General features: G+C 35.4%; 1 protein-coding gene and 1 pseudogene across 3 annotated transcripts in view; both read left to right on the plus strand.

Moving 5' to 3' along the window:
* ADAM28 (ADAM metallopeptidase domain 28) overlaps nt 1-21,721 on the plus strand; it is a 51,745-nt gene that overhangs the window by 22,421 nt on the left and 7,603 nt on the right. For all 3 annotated transcript variants that reach the window (XM_016148178.2, XM_036233624.1, XM_016148177.2), the window contains exons 9-17: nt 839-1,008; nt 3,564-3,648; nt 4,853-4,983; nt 5,994-6,171; nt 7,706-7,795; nt 10,056-10,251; nt 18,780-18,882; nt 20,608-20,767; nt 21,453-21,533. In XM_016148178.2, coding sequence (XP_016003664.2) covers nt 839-1,008; nt 3,564-3,648; nt 4,853-4,983; nt 5,994-6,171; nt 7,706-7,795; nt 10,056-10,251; nt 18,780-18,882; nt 20,608-20,767; nt 21,453-21,533 — 1,194 coding nt within the window. The remainder of the gene's footprint in view (nt 1-838; nt 1,009-3,563; nt 3,649-4,852; nt 4,984-5,993; nt 6,172-7,705; nt 7,796-10,055; nt 10,252-18,779; nt 18,883-20,607; nt 20,768-21,452; nt 21,534-21,721) is intronic.
* On the plus strand, nt 7,021-7,139 carry LOC118612656 (annotated as a pseudogene).

The raw sequence follows: 21,721 nt of genomic DNA on the forward strand, positions 1-21,721 counted from the left end.
TGTATTACCACCATCAGCTAGGCAACTCCTCCATTACATCACATTATTACCAAATTATTATTATTATTTTTTGTGGTGAGAACATTTAAGATCTATTTTTTTTAGCAATTTTCAAGTATATTATATAATACAGTGTTATGAACTATAATCACCATGCTATACATTTGATCACCAGAATTTATTTATCTTATAATTGGAAGTTTGCACCCTTGATCAACACTGTACAATTTTATAAACTATGGTAGCTATTTAAGCTTTTGTCTTTTGAGTAAGCATATTGTCCCATGAGCTGAACTTGTTATTTCTAAAAGTTATCCTATGTGCATTATAGATTATTTGATTCATTCCAGGTTTAAGAATTAGAGAACCACTTACTCTATTGTCACTTACAGATGCAAGTCTTTCACACAGCATGTTTCTTTTCTAATATCCAAACTAGCAGTGGGTCAACCTTGCTAATTCTGAAATTTTATGATTCTGAAAACATCACAAAGCTTTTGAGTAAATATACTTAAAATGAAGTAATAGTAAGGAGCTACTAACAGAAAATTATATTTTTTGAGACACAAGAGGGAAAAATTTGTTTCAATGGGACTTTTGCTCCAAAAAAAAGAAATCCACAGACCTGAACTACTTCAGGGTGTCTGCTTTACCTGAGAATGGGGATGCTAGTGTCTGCAAAAAGAGATGGTAACTTCTATTTTACAACTATGCTTGAAAAGACATTTTTTTACAGTGGTATTATAAATAAGTTTGAAAATCTAAAGTACATTGAAAATATTAAATGATAATGTCACCACTAGGAGTCATTGCTTTACCATTTACTCTCTTCGGACAGCTTTATAAAAAGCTCAATACTCACGTGGCCTTAGTTGGGATGGAAATCTGGAATGATGAGGATAAGATAAAGATTTCGCCAAATGCAAGTGTCACCTTGGAAAACTTTTCTAAATGGAGAGGGAGCGTCCTCCCAAGGAGAAAGCGTCACGATACCGCTCAGTTAATCACGTGTGTATAGATTTCTCCCTTTTTACACTACATGATAGTTAGCATATAAATTTTTCAAAGCTTGAGCGAAACAAGTGATATCTCTGGGTATAGGATAAGAAGTGGTTTATCTATAGAAGGTTAAAAGTTTAAAAAGTACTCATTTGGATCTTATGTTGAATATGCTCTTGGTTTTGATCCACGTATTTTCTTTTTCTTTTCTTTAAAAGAGAAGCTACTAGTTTAACAGTGAATCATAGAAGTTTGTCTGTTTTGATCGGGTGGACAGAAAAGAAAGATAGGTTTAGAGAACGACAAGAAAGATTTAGATTTGATTTTAAAAAGAACAGGTTAGCTTTAAGCATGACTCAGTACAAACTTTAAGGATACAAGAAAAATTGAATATTGTATTCTAATTACACACATCTACCATCCTGCTGAAATGACAAATGAGAAATAAATTTGACAGCTGTAAATTATGCAATAGTGCTGAACCTATGCCTCAAAAGAAATCAAGAAAATTCTGTTGGATACCTTGTAGCTGGAATCAGCTAGAAGGAAGTAGCAAGAAGTGACTTGAAATTACTGTTTCAATTCCCAAGAAAACTGTGGGTGTCATGGTAAATAATGGACTGGATCCTGTCAGAATTCATTAATATCCTCTGCTGGTTACTTATTACCACATAACACATCAGCCCACCACTTCCTCATAAACTAAGTCTTCCTCATTTATATGGCTGGTGCCTTGGAGTGGCTGGAGGAGGAGGACTGGTTGGTCATTTCTCTGTATAAACAGCTTTTCACGTGGCTAACTTGGATTGCCCCCAACATGGTAATCTCAGGGTTTTGGACATTTTACAAGGTGTAGAAGAAGTATTCTAAAACGTCCAGGGGGAAACGTTAAGGTTTGTTATGACTCAACCTCAGAAATTAGTTTCATTTCTAGTATTTTTTCTGTTGGTTCAAAAGTAAGTCATTGACTCATCCAGATTCAGGGAAGGCATGCCACAAGATGTGAATACTGCAAGGCCGTTCACTGAGAGTTGTCTATAAAGAATAGCTGCCACAGTTCCTTAATTTGGAAAGATGAATTCCAGACTCAAGAGCCTGCCACAAGAACAAGCATATTTTTTGGAGACGTTTAGAAATTTTTTTAAGGTCTCCACTGGCTCCACGGCTATGCTCAAATTGTAGCATATTTCTGTATGTGAAGTAGTAGGGTAGAGATGTAAAAATTATATTCAAGATGACAGATGTGTAGTTAAAAAATGGCAATCCAATGTCAAGAGTAAATTTCCCAGATAGACCAAAATAAACAGGATAAAAGCTTAAAAAGAGATGATAGAAATAATTGTCCTTTCTCATAAATTGAAAGTTTTACCATTTACCTGACAAATTAACAAAAGGTACCTATATTTAGGCATAACCAGTAAGAACCTTAGAGTCCAAATATACTCTACCCACTAAACAGAGAAACTAAACTGGATAACTCCATAATGAGTTTATAAATGATCTAACAGTAAGAATTAAACCCAAATAAATGTAGACTTAAATATAAGTAATTTTATAATATCATTTTAAAAGAAGATATGAATGCATGAATCTTTAAAATATGTATGATGCAAAATATAATTTCAAAAGTCCATAGTGAATGAAAAGTGAGATAAAGTTATCTAATTTCCTCATTTTGCATGGCAAAATCAATATTTACATTCTCAATGTTGATAAGTGGGAAAATAAAGGTTCAACTTTTTATGTAAATACATCTACTAAGGGAATTTTTTAAATGTTCTATATTCTGCAAATTTCTAGAAGAAAGCAGCAAGACAAACCAGAACCAGAAAGCAAAATAATAGTAAGGAAAGATTACAAATTGGGAGGAAAATGAAATGAAACCAAAGAAAAAGTAAAATACTAAAGGCCAAGCATAGCATCGGTGTAAATACATACAAGTGGTTCAAATTCCTCTTTGGCTAACATTTCTCGTGGTCTAGTGGTTAGGAATTGGTGCTTTCAAATCCCTCTTAAATAAGACAAATATTTCAATAACAATAAATGCTTCATTAACACAAATACTTTCCGAATGGGACCAAACTCCAAATCCTACTACAGTTAAAACAGTGCAAAAGGAAAACAAAATCAAATAGAGATAAAACTATATGAGGAAAATATAAATTAAAACAAACCCTGTGTGACAATTCTAATATCAAAATATGTGCGTATATATATATAAACATATATATAAGCATATACATATATACAAAAAATTTATTAGGATAAAAAATATCCTTTTATTTTCTGACAAGGGATGAATTCCATAATGAAAAATATAATAACCATGGATTAGAGATATAAACTGTTAAAAGTAATTACATTCAGGTGCTTGGATTTAGGTGATATGATAACCATTGTATAAGAAAAAAGTACCTCATTCAAATTCAAAAACTGAAGGAAATATTTAAGAGTGACAATTCACAATGTGAGTTTGTCTGCTAACCATTTAGAGTTCTAGATGAATTATCTGTAGAATATAGAGCTTAGAATCATAAATTGTCATATCAATTTCTTTTTTGCAGGGCAACAGAACTTTCTGGAACAACTGTTGGTCTTGCTTTCATGAATTCAATGTGCTCTCCTTATCATTCTGTTGGCATTGTTCAGGTCTGTTTGAAGACAGTTGGTTTTAAGTTCAAACCTGTCAAATGCTCTGTTTTATGAATCTATTGAGAAGATAGTATAATTTTTCTCCTTCAATCTGTTGACATGATTGATTAACATTGATTGAATTTCAAATGTTTAATCAATCTTGCATATCCAGTGTAAACCCAGCCTAGTCTTATCGTATTGTCTTGTTTGTGGAGGTAATTTCAAGGGAGAAAAAACCCATTTAAATTATAAAAATAATTATTTAAGGGAAGATACCTTAAATTTTAAAGAACCTCAAAAAAATTGATAAAGTCTTTGTTTAAACCTGTTTCTATTTTTTTCTTAATTTTTTGGTTTACTTCTGTTCCCATTTGAGGAACTCCATCTTACTAGATAGCAAGGTTTACCAAATTCATCTCAATAGGATGAAACAGTATTGTGAGTGGTAGGTATTAAATGCTCACCTTACACAGGTGTTCCTTATTTGCCAGTCCTGCACTGTGCCTTACAAATCTCTTTATTTGGAAATGAAGTAGATGAGGGAATCAGGTTTCTGTGGGTGAGTGTTATCCATAGATTTTAGTCTCCCCATTGGGAAATTACAACCAGCAATGATTCCCTAGTTTTGTTTTATTGCTCCTGGATAACTTGAAGCCCCCAGTCCAACACCTCTAATCAGAAGCAATCTCGAATGAAGTTGATCACTGGGACGAGTCTGGAATTGACCCATGTCTAGCGTTGGTAATAGTTGAAAAAAATACCAATGGTGCTTAAGTTCTAGTTAAAAAAAAACTTTTAGAGCCCCATTAGATAAACATATCAAAGCCCTGCAACTGAATTAGAGGGTTTTAGAAAGCAGGCCAGGAGGAGGGAGGTAGATTATCTAAAAACACTTCTGATTCCTTATCATTGATAAAGACATGACAGGAAACCACAAAAAATTTCCTCATTATAAATGTTCCTCATTCACAAGAACAAAGAGTAGGGTTTGTGCCCTATGATAGGCATTTAGTACCAATTGTGTGTGTGTGTGTGTGTGTGTGTGTGTGTGTGTGTGTGTGTATGAGAGAGAGAGAGAGAGAATGAGAGAGAGAACGAGAGAGAAAGAGAGAGAAAACAAGACAGAACATGAGCCAACCAGCCAGACATATTTAATTATACCCTGAGTGATAATCCAGTTTGTAAACCAGAGGATCCATTTTCTTCTTCTCACCTTTAGGATCACAGTGACAATGTGCTTAGAGTTGCAGGAACAATGGCCCATGAAATGGGCCATAACTTTGGAATGTTCCATGACTCCTATGTTTGCAAGTGCCCTTCTACAATATGTGTAATGGACAAAGCACTAAGGTGAGGCTATCTGGGAAGATGCTATATATGCCTGTTTTTAATTCACTCTGGGCTCTTCTACCCTTTCATATCATCTTTAGCAACATGGTCAAGCTGTTAAATGATTTAATAGCATAGTCATGAATGTGTAGCTATATCAAACCACCTTATGCATTATATGTATTTAATATTTTTTCATTAACTAAGACATCATCTAAACATGTCGTCTTTTTGTTTTGGGCATTCTCTGTCATTTTATCCTCATTTTATCTACGTGAGACCTGGCTTCAGAAAATCATTAATTTTTATCAAATTTTCAATAAGTTCAGATTGGGTGGTGGTAGGAAAAAAGTTCTAGTAAAATCTAAAGAAGAAAGTTATCACAGGAGAATAAAGATAAGTCTGTGAAAAGAGATTACACATTTCTGTCTTTACTTTGGGGAAATTGCCAGGGGATTTTATCTTTAAAAATTCCACGATTCTTTTATACATTAATTTCCTCTTTTCTATTTTCCTCTCTCAACTCATTCAATCTAGGGTTAGTTTCCCATGCCTTTCCACAAAATACTATATGGCTGCATGTCAGTTATATCTTCCAAATATTACTGCATTTTTAAACCTCACCTTTATTTGTAGAATGAAAAATTCTGTCAAGAAGAATTCCTTTGAAGGAAAGTGAATTCTTAGACATGTAAATAAGTATGACTTCACCACTTTTAGGATTTTACAACTAAAATGACCAAAGGCTAAATAAGATTATCTGGATAAGTCAGGTACAGTTTTGTTTTTATAAACATCAGCCTGGAGGTTGTTCTTTGAGATATGACCATATTTGCTCACTAAGCTGGAGGTGTTTATGTCTACCCAGGTGGGCTAATTCGGGCACATAAATGAGCTTATGATTTAGTAATTGATCAGCGGATTTGATGTGATCTTATAAGGCAGGATTTGGGTACATCGGCTCCCAAATCTGATGTTGTTCCCTACGTGCTCAACATGACCGCATCCTTTCCCTTCCCTTATCTTCACAGCTTTTATATACCTACGGATTTCAGCTCCTGCAGCCGTGTCAGCTATGACAAGTTCTTTGAAGATAAATTATCAAACTGCCTCTTTAATGCTCCATTGCCTACAGATATCATATCCAACCCGGTCTGTGGGAACCAGTTGGTAGAAATGGGAGAAGACTGTGATTGTGGGACTTCTGAGGTACTACCAGTTCTTTCCAAAAGAGTCTAGTTTGATTTCCAAATGCTAAGAAGATAGAGTATAAAACTATAGAGTGTGGTTCATTAGAAATTGCACGTTTCTTTACCAAGATGTTGTGTATATTCATTTGTAGATATTTGTCAGGCCACCTTTCTAACAACAAAAATTGCATTAGCTCAGCAGAACTTCTTGGGGTTTGTCCTCATTTCCTGTTTTTTAAGCACCAGTCACCAACTTGAGCTTTGTGTCTTCATCCCTCCCTGACTGAAGCGCTTCACATTTCTTATGTGCCTATGACTGTTGAGTGGTTACTTTAGGCACAGCACTGCGACAGTACTCAGAGTAGGTAGCTTGCCCAAGGTCACCTAGCTGATAAATGGAGGAGCAAGATATGGATTCTGATCTGTTATTTCTGCAGTCCCAGAACCACCCTGCACTAGGATTTAGTTCATCTCTTTGCTACTAAACTTGTTATCCTTAGAAGTGTCTGGCCTGACCCCACCCTGTGCACAGGGCAGCCAGGATTCTAAATGGTTCATTTCCTCCCATTTTACTAACTCTTAATATGAGTGACACATCAAGATCTCAGGGGGTCAGCTTCTCAGTAAATTCAGAATAGGATTATAAATGTATTTATTCTATGTGAAAGAATAATCTTTCCCAGATGATGTTTTTATCTAAAATGAGGGCAGAATTTTAACCCTAAATTTTATAATTCTAAATGTATCACTCCTCTGAGAATCTAAACAGCTGCAATCGGAAAGGTGCCTAATTTCTCCAAAACAAGGCAAGGAAAGCAAAACAAAGTATATTACTTTAAGCAGAGTTGAATTAAATGTTAAAATTGTTGTCTATGACCATGCCACTCTGAACAAGCCTGATGCTGTCTGATCTCAGAAGCTAAGCAGGGTCAGGCCTGGTTAGTACTTGGATGGGAGACCACTTAGGAACACCAGGTGCTGTAGGCATAAAAAATAAAAAATAAATAAAAAAAAAAAATAAGGGATTGTAAGCTGACAGGGTCCTTGCAACCTGTGAGGTCAACCAAGGGTTGCCTTGCCTTAAAAAAAAAAAAAATCAAAATCGAATAAAGAAATAAAGAACTATATTTTTAGATTTTCAGTTACATGCTCTAGAGATTAAATTTACTATTATATAGGTACAAAACTGATGAGTTCAACTAATTGTGTTCTTTAACTTTTTAGATGAATTTGTTTTTTGAACAACTGTCCTTTTTTTCTTTTGTTTGCTCTTATATTTTACCAAAAATATAACTTCTTTAAAATTACCCTAAGAGACTGGGGAAACTAGAAAGATATTCAATTTTTAAAAAAGTGTAAGTAGAATTCAGATAAATAACAAACCCTCAGTTGCCCCAAATCTCAGTTTTTCTGTTAAGCTTTGTTTTATCTTTTATTTTTCTGAAAATTATTTTTAGACTACATTAAAGTAAGGTCTGTGTGATGGTAAACTATATATTATGGATTGTGCTGAAGATAATTCAGCCTTTGCATTTCTTTCTGGTATTCGTTAGGAATGTACCAACATTTGCTGTGATGCTAAAACATGTAAAATCAAAGCAGGTCTTCAATGTGCTTTAGGAGAATGCTGTGAAAAGTGCCAGGTAAGATTATTTTATTCTATTTTGATAACTATAATTACCCTTTATTTTTCTATGTTATAATCTCAGGGGTTGCATTAAATGAAATAGGCAAAACAATGTTTTACTTTTTGTAAAGTAATGCTACCTGCCATTTATCAAGTTCTCACTGAGTACTTGACAAACATGGGCTGTTTGTCCTCCAACACCCCTTTGAGATGGATATTATTATCTCATTTTGCTTTTAAGGGAACAGAGGCTCAGAACAGAAAATGTACAGACTAGAGTCACTAAATGTCACACTCCAAATATTTGGGTTCCAAAGTTGTAAATACTGGTCACTTCAACTGCCTGCCTGCCTAAGATGCTACATGGCCTTCTTAGACCAAACCTCATAATTGGTTTCATAGTCCTTTATTTAATAATGGGTTTGGTGGAAAAGCTTTTTTTTTTGGGGGGGGGGCGGGGGGAGGAAGTAACCTTCAAAGTTACTTCAGGGTAAAATTTGTAGAAAAAAAGATACAAAGTGAAGAAGCCCTGTCATTTTTCTGTGAGGCTTCTTGACTTTCTCTGCAAGTTAGGGTTTAGCATTTTGCATTCCATTGTTGCATAGAATACTAAATCATGATTATTTGTTTTTGTATCTGTCTCCTTTGTTAGATTGAATCCTAAGGGTAGGGGACTGGCATCTTCACCTAGCACAGAATTTCGTATATTGGAAATGCTTCATAACTGTTTGTAGAAGGAATGTATAGATGGCATACCGAGTTATAGTATTTGGGATAGATTTTTTTTTTAAATGTCAGAGGGAGAAGAAAGAAATAAAGAATGCCAAAGGGAAGAAAATTTGAGAACTTAAGTAGTATTTAGCAAGTGTTTATTAAGTGCTATTTGTTAGAGATTATGGAAGATTTAAAAAGAAAAAAGTAGTCTTTGACCTCAGAGAACTTGCTATTTCCTTAGGGCAATGAAATGTATACCCGAAACAGATGAAAATATATAAAAAATATAAATATAAATGCTCAGATAGAAATTATAATGGTATATGTCCTTTGCATAATACTTTGCATCTATGTATTTACTTAATTTTCAAAATGACCTCGTAAGTATGACATGTAGAAAAGAATTTTCAGAGATTAAATCAATTTTTTTAAGGTTACACATTTACCCACCGGAAGAACCAAGATTCAAACCTGCATCTTCCAAATCCAGGTTCAGGCCACTTCTTCTAGCATATGTAAAAAGGAGAAATAGCAATGTTCACGGAAGAAGTCAAGAGACACCTTCTTGGAAACTAGTCTAGAAAGTAATAAATAACTTTAGAGAAGTAGACAGAAAGAGAAAAAAATGTCAAATAAGGAGGCTGAGAGAAAGAACAAAGGACAGAAAGTATGAGCATGGTTGGTGTGGCAGCTGTTAAGAAAGCTACTCCGGCTGGAGGAGCAGTGAGGGTTGAATTTGGAGAGTTTCATATGTTCCAATTAAAATTCAAATTTTATTCTATCACCAGCATAAAGATATTGAAGATTTTTGATATGAGAGCCTCCCCTCTCACTTCAGCTAGAGAAAGGTATGCTTTCAAGGCCCCCACAGGCTTCTTCAGATTCGCACGAATGACTGAAATTGTTTTATTAAGGTTTACCTGAGGAAATAAGAGCAAGATTTGCAGAAATAGATTACGATGGAATTGATACATCAAATGGATATTTGATTATTTCTTCCTCATGATGAATCATTCCATAGGAAGAAGTGAGTTAAAATATCTCAACATACAATAACAAAAGGAATTAAGGATTAGGAAATATGATGCCTGGGAAAGTCTCAGAGCGTGCTGATCTGGTGCTTGTAAACTTATCTTCCTTAATACAAAAGACCCATTTCCCCAATAAATCCCTGAAGTGGCAGATTGAAATCTTAAAATTTTTGACAAAGATGCATTCAACAAAGGGAGAGATAATTTCCTTCTTTGCATCTAGGATGTTGCTTTTTTTTTTTTCCTGCATTTTTTCTCATTGATATTTTATAGTATTTGTGCTCCAAATTCAGAAATACTGGTTGCTTAAAGACCGAAGGGGATTGGGCAAAGTCAATAGAAGTGGTATAATAGGAGATGGCTTTAGTTAATACAATGCTAATGTCAACTGGAATGGAATGATGCCTCTAAATACTTTGCCTCCCTCCCCCCCCAAAAAAAAAATCAAAGGGGAAATATTACTTGTATTAGTTTGAGGTATTGGGGTAAGTCAGGTGGAAAAAGCTTTTCTCCCTTTTGGATTCCCAACAGCTTAAAAAGGCTGGTACGGTGTGCAGACCAGCAAAAGACGAGTGTGACCTGCCAGAAATGTGTGATGGTAAATCCGGTATTTGCCCCGATGATCGATTCCGAATCAATGGCTTCCCATGCCAGAATGGGAAGGGCTACTGCTTGATGGGGATGTGCCCCACACTGCAGGAGCAGTGCATGGAGATGTGGGGACCAGGTAAGAGGACAAACCCCAGCATTGCTGGCATTCCCGCCTCTATAAACATACAAAAAAAAAAAAAAATCATATTATTCTATGTGGCAGTGTTTAGTCACGGCCAAAGAAACATTCTGTCCCAATCTTCTTTCTTAGAAACTGTATTGCTGGATAAGTGTATTTTAGAACTTAAGATCAATTTCAGGTTTGCTAGATTTAGCAAATCAAAATAAAGATGACCCAGTGGAATTTTAATTTCAGATTAACATTTTTTTAATATCAATATATATCAAGCAATATATGAGGCAAACTCATACTTAAAAATATTTTTTTGTTTTTCTATGGCCTTGACACCCTGAACATGTTGAACATCACCTGATCTCGGAAGCTAAGCAGGATCAGGCCTGGTTAGTACTTGAATGGGAGAACACCTAGCAAGACCAGGTGCTGTAGGCAAAATAAACAAATAAATAAAAAGGGCAACTTAGTTGGAAAAAAATCTGACATTAAAAAAAATTATTTTTTATTTATCTGAGATTCAGATATAACTGGGTTTTCAGTACACTATTTGGCAGCCATAACCAAGATCCTGCCCAGATAAGTGTGTATGTGTGTGTAGAGGATAAAAGAAGCTCAGAGATGGCAGAGAATAAGGAAAGGAAAAGAAAGAAAAAGAAGGGCATGGGAATATAGAGGAGCAATCAGGAAAAGTGAAAGGCCTTTAATGTTCATTTTGTCCACAATACTAGAATTTTAGTATTCTCTAATTATATCATAAAAAAAATAAAAATAAAAACATAACTTGAAAATCTCCAGAAACTCTAAATTGAAATTGAAATTTTTCCAGTTAACTTAATTAGAAAGGCAATTTTTAAAAATATTCTTTAGACTTCCTGGATATGATTGATGTATATTGAATATATATTAATTTTCATAGGCTTTTTTTTTGCTACTAAAATGGCTGAAGAAAATTTTTTTGAATAAGAATAATACATATTTCTAAAAGTATTTGAAGAGGGTTATCACATGCCAGAAACAATTCATAATTCCTGAAAAGATACAAAAGACAAGATTAAGGAAATCAACAGAAATCATTGATTCACCCAGAATAAAAGAAACCTAGGAAATAAATAGACAAGAACTTTGAAAAATTATTTGGTGAAACCCTATGTGTCAGGCAAGGGTGGGCTGAGACATAATTTGAGGAAAAGCTTGATACCATAAGTATATCAGCAAGTACAATATGCAGTAAAAAAAAAAAAAAAGTGTGAAAACAAGTTAATCTCCCATACTCATCATATTGGCAAAGCTCGGTTATAGTTACTGCTTAGTGTTGGTAAGAATGTGACAGAACAGCTAATTCCACACATTCTGGTAATAATATGACTTAATATAATCTTTTCAAGAGAGAATATTGAAAAATGCATATACAACCTGAAAACCATACTCTTTTCCCTAAAGATTATACCCAAGAATATTTATTTACAAGTATTTTCACCCAGCACTTAAAAAAAATAAGTGAGTAATTGAGAAACATCTTAAAGTCCAAGAACAAGTATTAGTCAAATAAATTATAGTGTATATTTCCAATGATTTATTGCAGCTATGATATTATAGAATATTTAATGCCCGAGGAAAGGATAAATATATTGTTAATAGGGAAAAATAATTTGTGAAGCTATGTGATAACAGGTATATGAATGATATTTCTATAATATTAGCCATAGTAACTCTGAAGTTTGGGATTAGGAATATGTGTTTTTCAAATTATTTATGTCTTATTATTCAGTTTTTTAGTGTAGATATTTTATTATAATGAGGAACTAAATTGTCGTTAAGATGCAAATAATCAAGAAAATATGATAATGAACTAATTTTATCAACTTGAACATTGAAATACACAATTCATTTAAAATGGTTTGAGTTTACAAATCATTATAATAATTTTTTCTTGAAACCAATGCAATATTTTCATAGATATTTCATCATTTTAACCTAGTTTGTTGTTTCTTGAAAATCTGGATTCAAATTTCCATGTTATTTATTGATATTTCCAAGGGGCATCCCACGCAGAACAGGAGCACAAGTCTTAGACTCAGATAGAACTGGGTGTGAAGTCTAGGTTTTCATCTCTTTCTGTGACTTAATATGATTTTTCATTTCCTTATTGATAAAATGGAATGATAAGAATTGCTAATATTTCTCAGCTACATATTACTATTCTAAGTGATCACATACATTAACTCATTTAATCCTCACCAAAACGCTGTGAGGTTGGTGCTATTATATACCCTCATTTCACAGCAGAGCAAACCGAGGGGTTAAGGCACTTGCCCACAGTCTTAATGCCTGAGTTCCTAACCACCGTGTTCTGCTTATCTGATGGAGATCTGAGGAATCAAATATGTGACGCTTGTCACTGTGCTTGGCACAGCTACATAACTAAGCATAGAATGTAGCTGTCACTGTAGCAGAGTAGTGTAGTGTTCCAATATCTGCCCATAGGCTGTTAATATAATGACTGCAGCTCTCCTGGCTAAATCTTCATATTTATATAGATTTCTTTTAACCTTCAGCAAATCATCCAGATGTTTCCAAATATGTATCCATTACTCAAAAATAAACTATAAAAAATTTTTTTTTTAATCCAGACAGCTCTCTTGATATCCAATATTGCAGCCTGTATTTCCTAGAATGGCCAGTACAAGTACATCATGTGCCACACAATGATGTTTTGGTCAACAATGTACTGCATATATGATGGCGGTTCCATAAGATTATAATGGAGATGAAAAATTCCTATTTCTTAGTGCCATTGTAACATCATAGCACCATGCTTTACTCACATGTTTGTGGTGATGCTGCTGTGAACAAACCTACTGCCTTATCAATGCTGTAAAAATACAGCACATAAAATCATGTATAGTACTTGATACTTGATGATAATAATGATAACTGACTTACTGCTTAATGTATTTACTATACTGTACTTTTTATTATTATTTTAGAGTATACTCTTTCTGCTTATAAAAAAATGTTGGCTGTAAAACAACATGCCAGGTGATGCCAGCAGCAGCCTCATAAGTCTCATGTTTACCAAATCTCTTTTTAAAAATATACATTTTTTAATTTTTCAATGACATACAATAGTATAATAGTTTCAGGTGTACAACATAGTGATCAGACATCCACATAACCTACAAAATTATCATCCCAATAAATCTAGGACCCATCTGACACCATACACATTCATTACAATATTATTAACTACATTTCTTATGCTATGTTTTACATCCCTGTGACTATTTCGTAACTACCAAGTTGTACTTCTTAATCCTTTCCCCTTTTTCACCCATCCCCCCAAACCTCCTTCCATCTGGCAACCATCTAAATGTTCTCTGTATTTGTGAGTTTATTTCTTTTTTGTTTATTCTATTCTTCAGATTACACATATAAGTGAAATTATTTGGCACTTACCTTTCTCTGCCTGACTTACTCCACTCAGCACAATACCCTCTAGGTCCATCCATATTGTTGCGGATGCCAAGATTTCATTCTTTTTTATGGATGAATAATCTTCCATTGTATATATGCACCACCTCTTATTTATCCATTCATCTGTTGATGGACTCTGCATCTCTTAATCGCATCATTTTCTATTGTCCTTGATTTCATCTTGTGTTTTCTTCATCATGGCCTCTAAAGTTACAAAATCCACTGCTAATGTTACCAGTAAGAGGCCGCATCAAGTGATTGACCTGGAAACAAATTAAAAGTGATTAAGGACTACAAAGGTGGAAAATCAGTGACGTATTTCTCTACAGTCAGGCACGGCCCTTTCCACCATAGCTACGATCTTGAAGAACAAGAGCAAAGTGACAGAAGCTGTACATGATCTGTTTACTGAAGGCAACAAGACTAACAAAAATTCGAGAAGGGCCTGTATCAGACAGGGAGAAACATCTAATGATCTGGACTGAAGACCAGACACAGAACAGTGACCCTCACATCACCACGATGATCATGGCCAAGACAAAAAGTTTGTTTATAATTTCAAAAGATAAAGCCTGTATCTGACTACAATCTTGAATTCACTGCTAGCTCTGAGTGATTTAAACAATTCAAGAGTCATAATTCATTGCATAATGTGAAAGTTAGTGGTGAGTACGTGAGTGCTGATATGAAGGCAGCTGAAAAATTTTTGGACACTCTAGATGAACTGATTGTGGAGGAAAATAACTTGCCAGAGCAAATATTGAATATGGATGAAAACTCCCTGTTCTGAAAACTAATGTTTGAGAGGATTTCATTCATGAGGAAATCAAATCAATGCCAGGTTTTTAGTCTTTTAAGGACAGGATAAAAGTATTGGTTGAGGGCTACAAACTGAAACCCTTTGTGATCTGGCACAGCAAGAACACAAGTGCATTTAGGCGTATCAGTAAGTGCATGCAACCAGTGCACTACAAGAGCAATAAGAAGTCATGGATGACACAGCTCCTCTTCCAAGATGTCCTCCTGAATTGCTACACCAGTGAAATGGAGAAGTACTGTTTGGAGAATAACACACCTTTCAGGATTTTGCTTATTGTTGATAACGCTCTCAGATATCTTCCTTTTATTGGTGAGCTTCATCCCAGCATCAAGGTGATGTTTCTCCTTTCAAACGTCACCTCTTTGATCCAACCAACGGGTCAAAGAGTCATAGTGGCTTTTAAGACCTACTACCTGAGGAGGACCATTGCCCAGGCTATTGCTAAGGAAGAAACTGAGAAGACACTGATGCAATTCTGGGAGGATTACAACATCTGTGACCACGTCGAGAACATTGCTTGGGCTGGGGAATAGCGTAGATAATAAAGGCTCTGTTCATCCCTTTGGCAACCAAATCAAAATTGTGACAGAAACAAGGAGCAAATAGCAAGGAAAAATTGCCTGGTATCTAGATGATCAAGCCATACAACTAGAGAGAAATCTAAGAAGACGCGAGGCTGCCCGACCCAAGCGGCTGAGTGTGGCTGTGGCTGTGGCAGCGGCAGCAGCAGACGCCTCTTAAATGGGCCTTGTCCGTGAGCGGACTTTCGCAGTGACAGACTCACTTGCTCTGAGCACCAGTGCCGGTTCGGCTGTGCAGGGACTTACAGGGGGACACTGAGTTGTCAGAGTGAGGACCAAGGGGATACTCACTCTGTACAGAAGTGCTGGTGGTATCCATCATTTCTTGTTGAGTCTTCTCCCCTCCCAATGTGCAGATTCAGCGCTGCCATAGCCAAAATGTCATCAAACTGGATAACAGAAGCCTCTCCACCTAGAGGATTCCCCGAAACCCCGCCTCTCCCAACTCACAGCCCCACCCAAGAGGATACACCACATCCAGGTGTATCCTCTGCGAGTCAGGTGCTCCTTGCACTCCGAGCAGTGCCTAGACTCATACCAGAGGCAGCTGGCCTCGGTTTCTGGTGTGGCCTTTTGAGGCAACTATTAGCACAGCATCTGTGGATTGCTTGCTGAATCTTAACAGGTAGCCCTGAAGGGACACAGCCTTGAGCTAAATTTGGCCTGCAGCTGAACTCCTCTCAGGACTTCGCCTCTGGACACCTACTTCACAAACCTACACTAGTAACACTGGGAGACTTAGGAGCTTTGCTTAGTACATGGAAAAAAACACAGCAAGGCAGCCAAAATGGGAAAACAAGCAGAAACCATATGAGAGAACAGAACAGAGATCCAGAAATAATGGAGTCAAGTAATCTCAAAGATGCAGAGTTTAACAAGCTGACTCTAAAGTTGCTCAGTGAATTTATGGGAAGTATAGATAAATTCAGTGAGAATTTCAACAAAGATAAAAAAAAAAACATAAAAATGGAAGTGGAAATTATAAAAGGGAACCAGTCTGAAATGAAGAACACATTATCTGAGATGAGAAGTAACTTAAATGGAAAAAACAAAGTGAATAAAGAAGAGAATCAAATGACCTATATAGAGGATGGGAAAGCCAAGGACACTCAATCAGAATGGTAAGAAGAAAGAAGCCAAGAATATAATAATTTAAGGAGCCTATGGGACACAATTAAAGGTAAAAATATCCATGTCATCGGGGTACCTGAAAGAAAACAAGATGTTGAACAGCTATTTGAAGAAATAATGTTGGAAAACTTCCCTAACCAGGTGAAGGAAATAGACATAAAGCCCCAAGAAGTTCAGACAGTCCCCAAAACCAGGAACTTAAAGAGGCCCACACCAAGATACATTATAATTAAAATGCCAAAGGTTAAATACAAAGAGAGAATCTTAAAAGCAGGAGAAAAGCAGTTACTTAGCTACAAATGGAGCACCCATAAGACTAGCAGTTGATTTCTCAAAAGAAACTATAAGACAGAAGGACTTGGCACAAAATAGTCGACATGATGAAAACCCAGGATCTACAACTAAGAATACTTTATCCAGCAAACCTATCATCTAGATTTAAAGGACAGATCAAGAGCTTCCAGACCGCCGCCCCACCCCCCCCCCAAAAAAAAAAGCTAAAGGAATTTATCACCACCAAGTCAGTACTACACGAAATGTTGGAGGGACTTCTTTAAGAATAAGAAACATGTATCAAAACATGAATAAAGAATAGTAACAACTACATCCCTATTAACAAGAACCTCAAATGGAAAAGAACTAAGTGCTCCAACCAAAAGATAGAGTGGCTGAATGGATAAGAAAACAAAATCCCTATAAATGATGCCTACAAAAGACTCACTTTGGTTAAAAGACACACACAGACTAAAAAGAAGAGGATAGAAAAAGATATTGCCTTGATGGACCTAGAGGGTATTGCGCTGAATGAAATGGGTCAGATAGAGAAAGACAAATACCACATGATTTCACATACAAGTGGAATCTAAAGAACGAAATCAACAACAACAACAAAAGTGGAAATAAATGCATAAATACAAAGAATATTTAGAGGGATATTAGATGGGAGGGGTTTAGGGGGGACAAAAAAGGGTATATGGATTAAGAGGTACAAATGGATAGTTGCAGAATAGATATGGAGATGCAGAGTGTAGCATGGAGAAGATGGTTAATGTTGGAATAAATACATAATGGGGTAAAGGGGTACTAGACTTAGTAGGGTGATCACTTTGAGAGTTATGTGGACCTCTGATCAATATGCTATACATCTGAAACTGGTATATTATTGTCAAGTATAATTGGAATAATTATAATTTCAATTATTGGCATAACTATAATTATGCCAATTATAATTGAAAAAAAACCTCATTGAATTGTATGATGTAAATACAAGCAAATAATTGTCTATTATATTTCAATAAAACAAAAATTAATTTTAAAAAAAAGAACCTTGCTTGGGCTTGGAGTGACATCACCAAGAAGTGAGTGTATAAATGTCATCTGGATGAAGATACCTAGGGGGTTTATTCATGACTTCAAAGGATTTGCCAAGGATGAGGAGGCTACAATAATCAATAAGTCTGTGGTTGAGACAGCAAAAAACTTTAACCTGGGTGTGGATGAGGATGACACTGAGGAGCTCCTAGAGGTGGCTCTGAAGGAACTGACTAATGAAGAGTAATTGGAACTGGAACTGGAACAGAAGCTGAAGAAGAAGCAAAAGAAAAGGAAACTGTAGGAGAAGAAAAGGAAGAATGCCCCCCAAAATTCACAGTGAAGGGTTTAAAAGAAACTTTTGTAGTGTCATATGGGTGCTAGAGTAATCGAGGTGATCACTTTGTAAATTATGTAAATGTCTAACCATTGTACTGTATACATGAAGCTAATATAAAATTTAAAGAAGAGAATATTTTGCAGACCTCAATAAGCTCCTTTAAAAGTTTGAAAACATGGACCCGAACACTGAAAGGTTTTCATTAATAGGGAGGAATGCTCATGGTGCATTATCCATTTACAAGCAAATCTATGATGAGAAACAGAAACCACGCAACTACCATGGACATATTCCTGAAAATTGTGACACCTTCTCAATAAGAGCCTCAGGCAGGTCCTTCAGGAGGTGTTCCAGAAGAAGGCATTGTTACCCTAGGAGGTGACAGCTCCATATGTGTTGTTGCCTCTGAACACCTTCCAGAGGGAGGAGACGTGGAGGTGGAAGACAGTGATATTGATGACCCTGATCCTGTTTACGCCTAGGCTATTGTGTGTGTTTGTGTCAGTTTTTTCTGTTGTCATTTGTGTACAGTTTTTTGAAGTGTAAAAAGCAAAAAAAAAAAAAAAAGTTATAAAAGCTTACAGAATAAAGATATAAAGAAAGAAAATGTTTTTGTACAGCTATACGATATAGCTTAGGTATGTAGTAAGCTATACCATTTAGATTTGTGTAAGTGCACTCTATAACGTTTTCACAATGATGAAATCATCTAATGACCTGTTACTGAGAAGTGCCATTGTTAAGCAATGCAAGACTTATGCTAAAATAGTATTTTTCTTGCTGGTTTTATATTTCATTAATAATTTATAGCATTGAATTTTCTATCTTTTTTCTTTTTAAATATATCCCTACTGATTGTGCCTCATCCCAGGAACCGAGGTTGCAGATAAATCATGTTACAGCAAGAATGAAGGTGGGTCAAAGTACGGGTACTGTCGCAAAGTGAATGACACACACTTGCCCTGTAAAGCAAGGTAAGTGACCTTATTGTTTGAATCTTTCTGTTCCACAGACTAGGGACACTCACTTCGGCCAGAGAAATAGCCAATACAATGTTTGTACAGTTTTATTTAAACTTGCCATAGAATTACATAAAGAAAAAAACATGGTAAGAGAAAAAATTGTCAGTTCACCTGAAGAATTTGTTTTAATTTTTGTATTGATATTCTAGAAAATTATAGAATATTACACTCAATGAACTTGAGATTTTTAAGACTTATTTTGATTCTGCAATTTTAAGCTAATGTTTAAAATTCAAATTATAATAGATTAAATTCCTTGTACCTGGTCAAAATTTTGCATATACAAAGTAATATACAACAAAAGGTTGAACAAGATGAGCATTTCTCAAAGTTTTTCTATTAAATACGAACTTTTCTAAATGATAGATATTACCAAACAAAATATATTTTGAACATAGCCTCATCTTTTGGGACGTTTGGGTCTAAAGAATGGATAGTCATATCCTGTGGTCTATCTTTTATAGGATATGAGGGCAGATTCAAAAGAAAAAAAATTATGTAAAAAGAAATAAAGGGAGAATGGGCAATATTTAGTATGAGGACTAGCATGTAGGAAAAGAGAATGGGGTTATTTTCCTCTATAGCATGTGCTCACACCATTGTCCCATATCACCATTTGTATGAGTGCTGGATAATTTCTACAACTAGAAATACAAGCCTTTAATTCTTCCCACAACCTGGGTTTCACTTGTAATAGTGAAATCACTTGTAATCACTTGTTAATAGTAACTGACTGGAGAGTAAGCCTGGAATTCCCTGTGTCCTCAAATCTTCCTTATAAGACTTAAACGATTCAAGAAAAACACCCTCTCAAGTTTGGAGAAAATGAATGTCTTTCTCCACGCCTCAATCATATTTTCTAACAACCACCAAAGACATCGGAAGAATCTGATTCTATCTATTCTGAGAATACTTTTTCTCAGCCCTCTTCTGAATTCTCTAAAATTGACTGCAATTTTATTGGCATTGACTTTATTCACCTTGGTGGTAGATGAATGGTTTCATTGAGTGCTGAGCAGTTTCATCTGTATTTGCAGGTAGACAGTCCTTTGTGTAACCTCACATGATGCCTTGGCGTATACACCAAGGCTCAGCTTTATAGTAACACAACCATAGCTGAGAGAATTATTCTTCTGTAATTCATGGAAATAAATAAGAAATGTTAGCTAAAACAGGATAGAAAACAATTTCCTAGGTGTCCTCTGCGATGTTAGTAAGCCAACCTCATATCTTCTAACTCCATCGTGGTTACGACCTCCATTCTTAACTGTTTCTCTTAGTCTATGTTGACTTCTCCAGCTCCAGCTATCACTTTCCAATAAGTAAAAAGGAAAAGGAAAAAATAAATAGAGAAGGACATACTCCCTAACACTTAAGACTCTGCTTTCTCTCCATTGGCCAGACCTTAGGCAATTGGCCAAAAGTAGCTGCATGAGAAGCTGGGAAATGAGTGTGTATTTTCTTTTTTTAATAGCAACAATGTGCCTGCCAATATTCAATGGTTCTTTCACTAAAGAATAAGGGGTAAAATTAATCTGAAGGAGAAGTAGGAGTCTGTGCTATAGGGAGAAATACCATTAGTTAAAAATTGATAGTCCAGGAGCTTATTCACATTTGTATAAAACTGCAATTTGGAGCCCGGTATTTCAACTGCAGCAAATTTTGTCTTTTCCTCAGTGATATTACATGTGGGAAGTTGTTCTGTCAAGGTGGATCAAACAATTTGCCCTGGAAAGGACGCATAGTAACTTTCCTGACATGTAAAACATTTGATCCCGAAGAAAGCAGTCAAGAAATAGGCATGGTTGCCAATGGAACGAAGTGTGGAAACAAGAAGGTAAGTTGAAATTATGGCTTTTATTCAAAGTGTTATTTTAGTTTTTATTTTGTGTTTTATTTCTCAAGGCCTTTTTGTGTTTTATGGGAGCCGTTTTCAAACTTATGTCCTTCATTTGGGTCTGCTTGAATTTCTTCGATATTATTTAATAAGTACCAATTATGTATTTAGTGGTAGGTTGTTAAACTTACAAAAGTTTTATTGCCTCCAAATGGTAGGTTCTCAAAGAACAACAGTCACTCTAAGGATAATAAAGAGAATAATAACAATGATATTCATTTTTACATAAATAATATTTTTTACTATTGCAGATGATGTACTACTGATATGTTTTCCATAATACTTTTGTTTGGAACAGGTACTTTGAGTCATAAGCAGTGGTCAGCTCAGTACTGAATGTCACTCTTAAGAGTTGGACTGAAGAAAAGGGTTAAGGGCATGACCCCTGAGGAATGGAACGAAGTGAGGAAACTTTAAAGAGGACTTTCAAATATTTTATTATAAAAATTACCTAGATCCCATCTTCCCATTTTCCAAAGAATGCCGATTTCCCTAAGAAAATAGTAAATTTGATAAAAGTGATAGTGGCTGATAATATAAGACTAAATTCCAAAGAGTCAACAATTTGCAGAGCCGAAGCCGTTGGACGTTAGCGTCAACTTCACGTGTTTCACATCACTTTCAGGTTTGCATCAATGCAGAATGTGTGGATATCGAGAGAGCCTACAAATCCGCCAATTGTTCATCTAAGTGCAAAGGACACGCTGTGAGTTTTGACAATGTTTCCCCAAGCTTGCTGAAGCTTACATAATTTCATATGATATCATGTTCTAGCATGAAATGATTAAAATTAAGTTTGTCTAACTCCTCAGTAGTTTGGATCAAAAGAAAAGTTCTATGAACCTGGCATGTACTGAAATTCCTATTATTGACTTGTATGTTATGTAGATAGCT

This window comes from Rousettus aegyptiacus, unplaced genomic scaffold (assembly GCF_014176215.1).
Source record: "Rousettus aegyptiacus isolate mRouAeg1 unplaced genomic scaffold, mRouAeg1.p scaffold_m13_p_16, whole genome shotgun sequence".
NCBI lineage: Eukaryota > Metazoa > Chordata > Mammalia > Chiroptera > Pteropodidae > Rousettus > Rousettus aegyptiacus.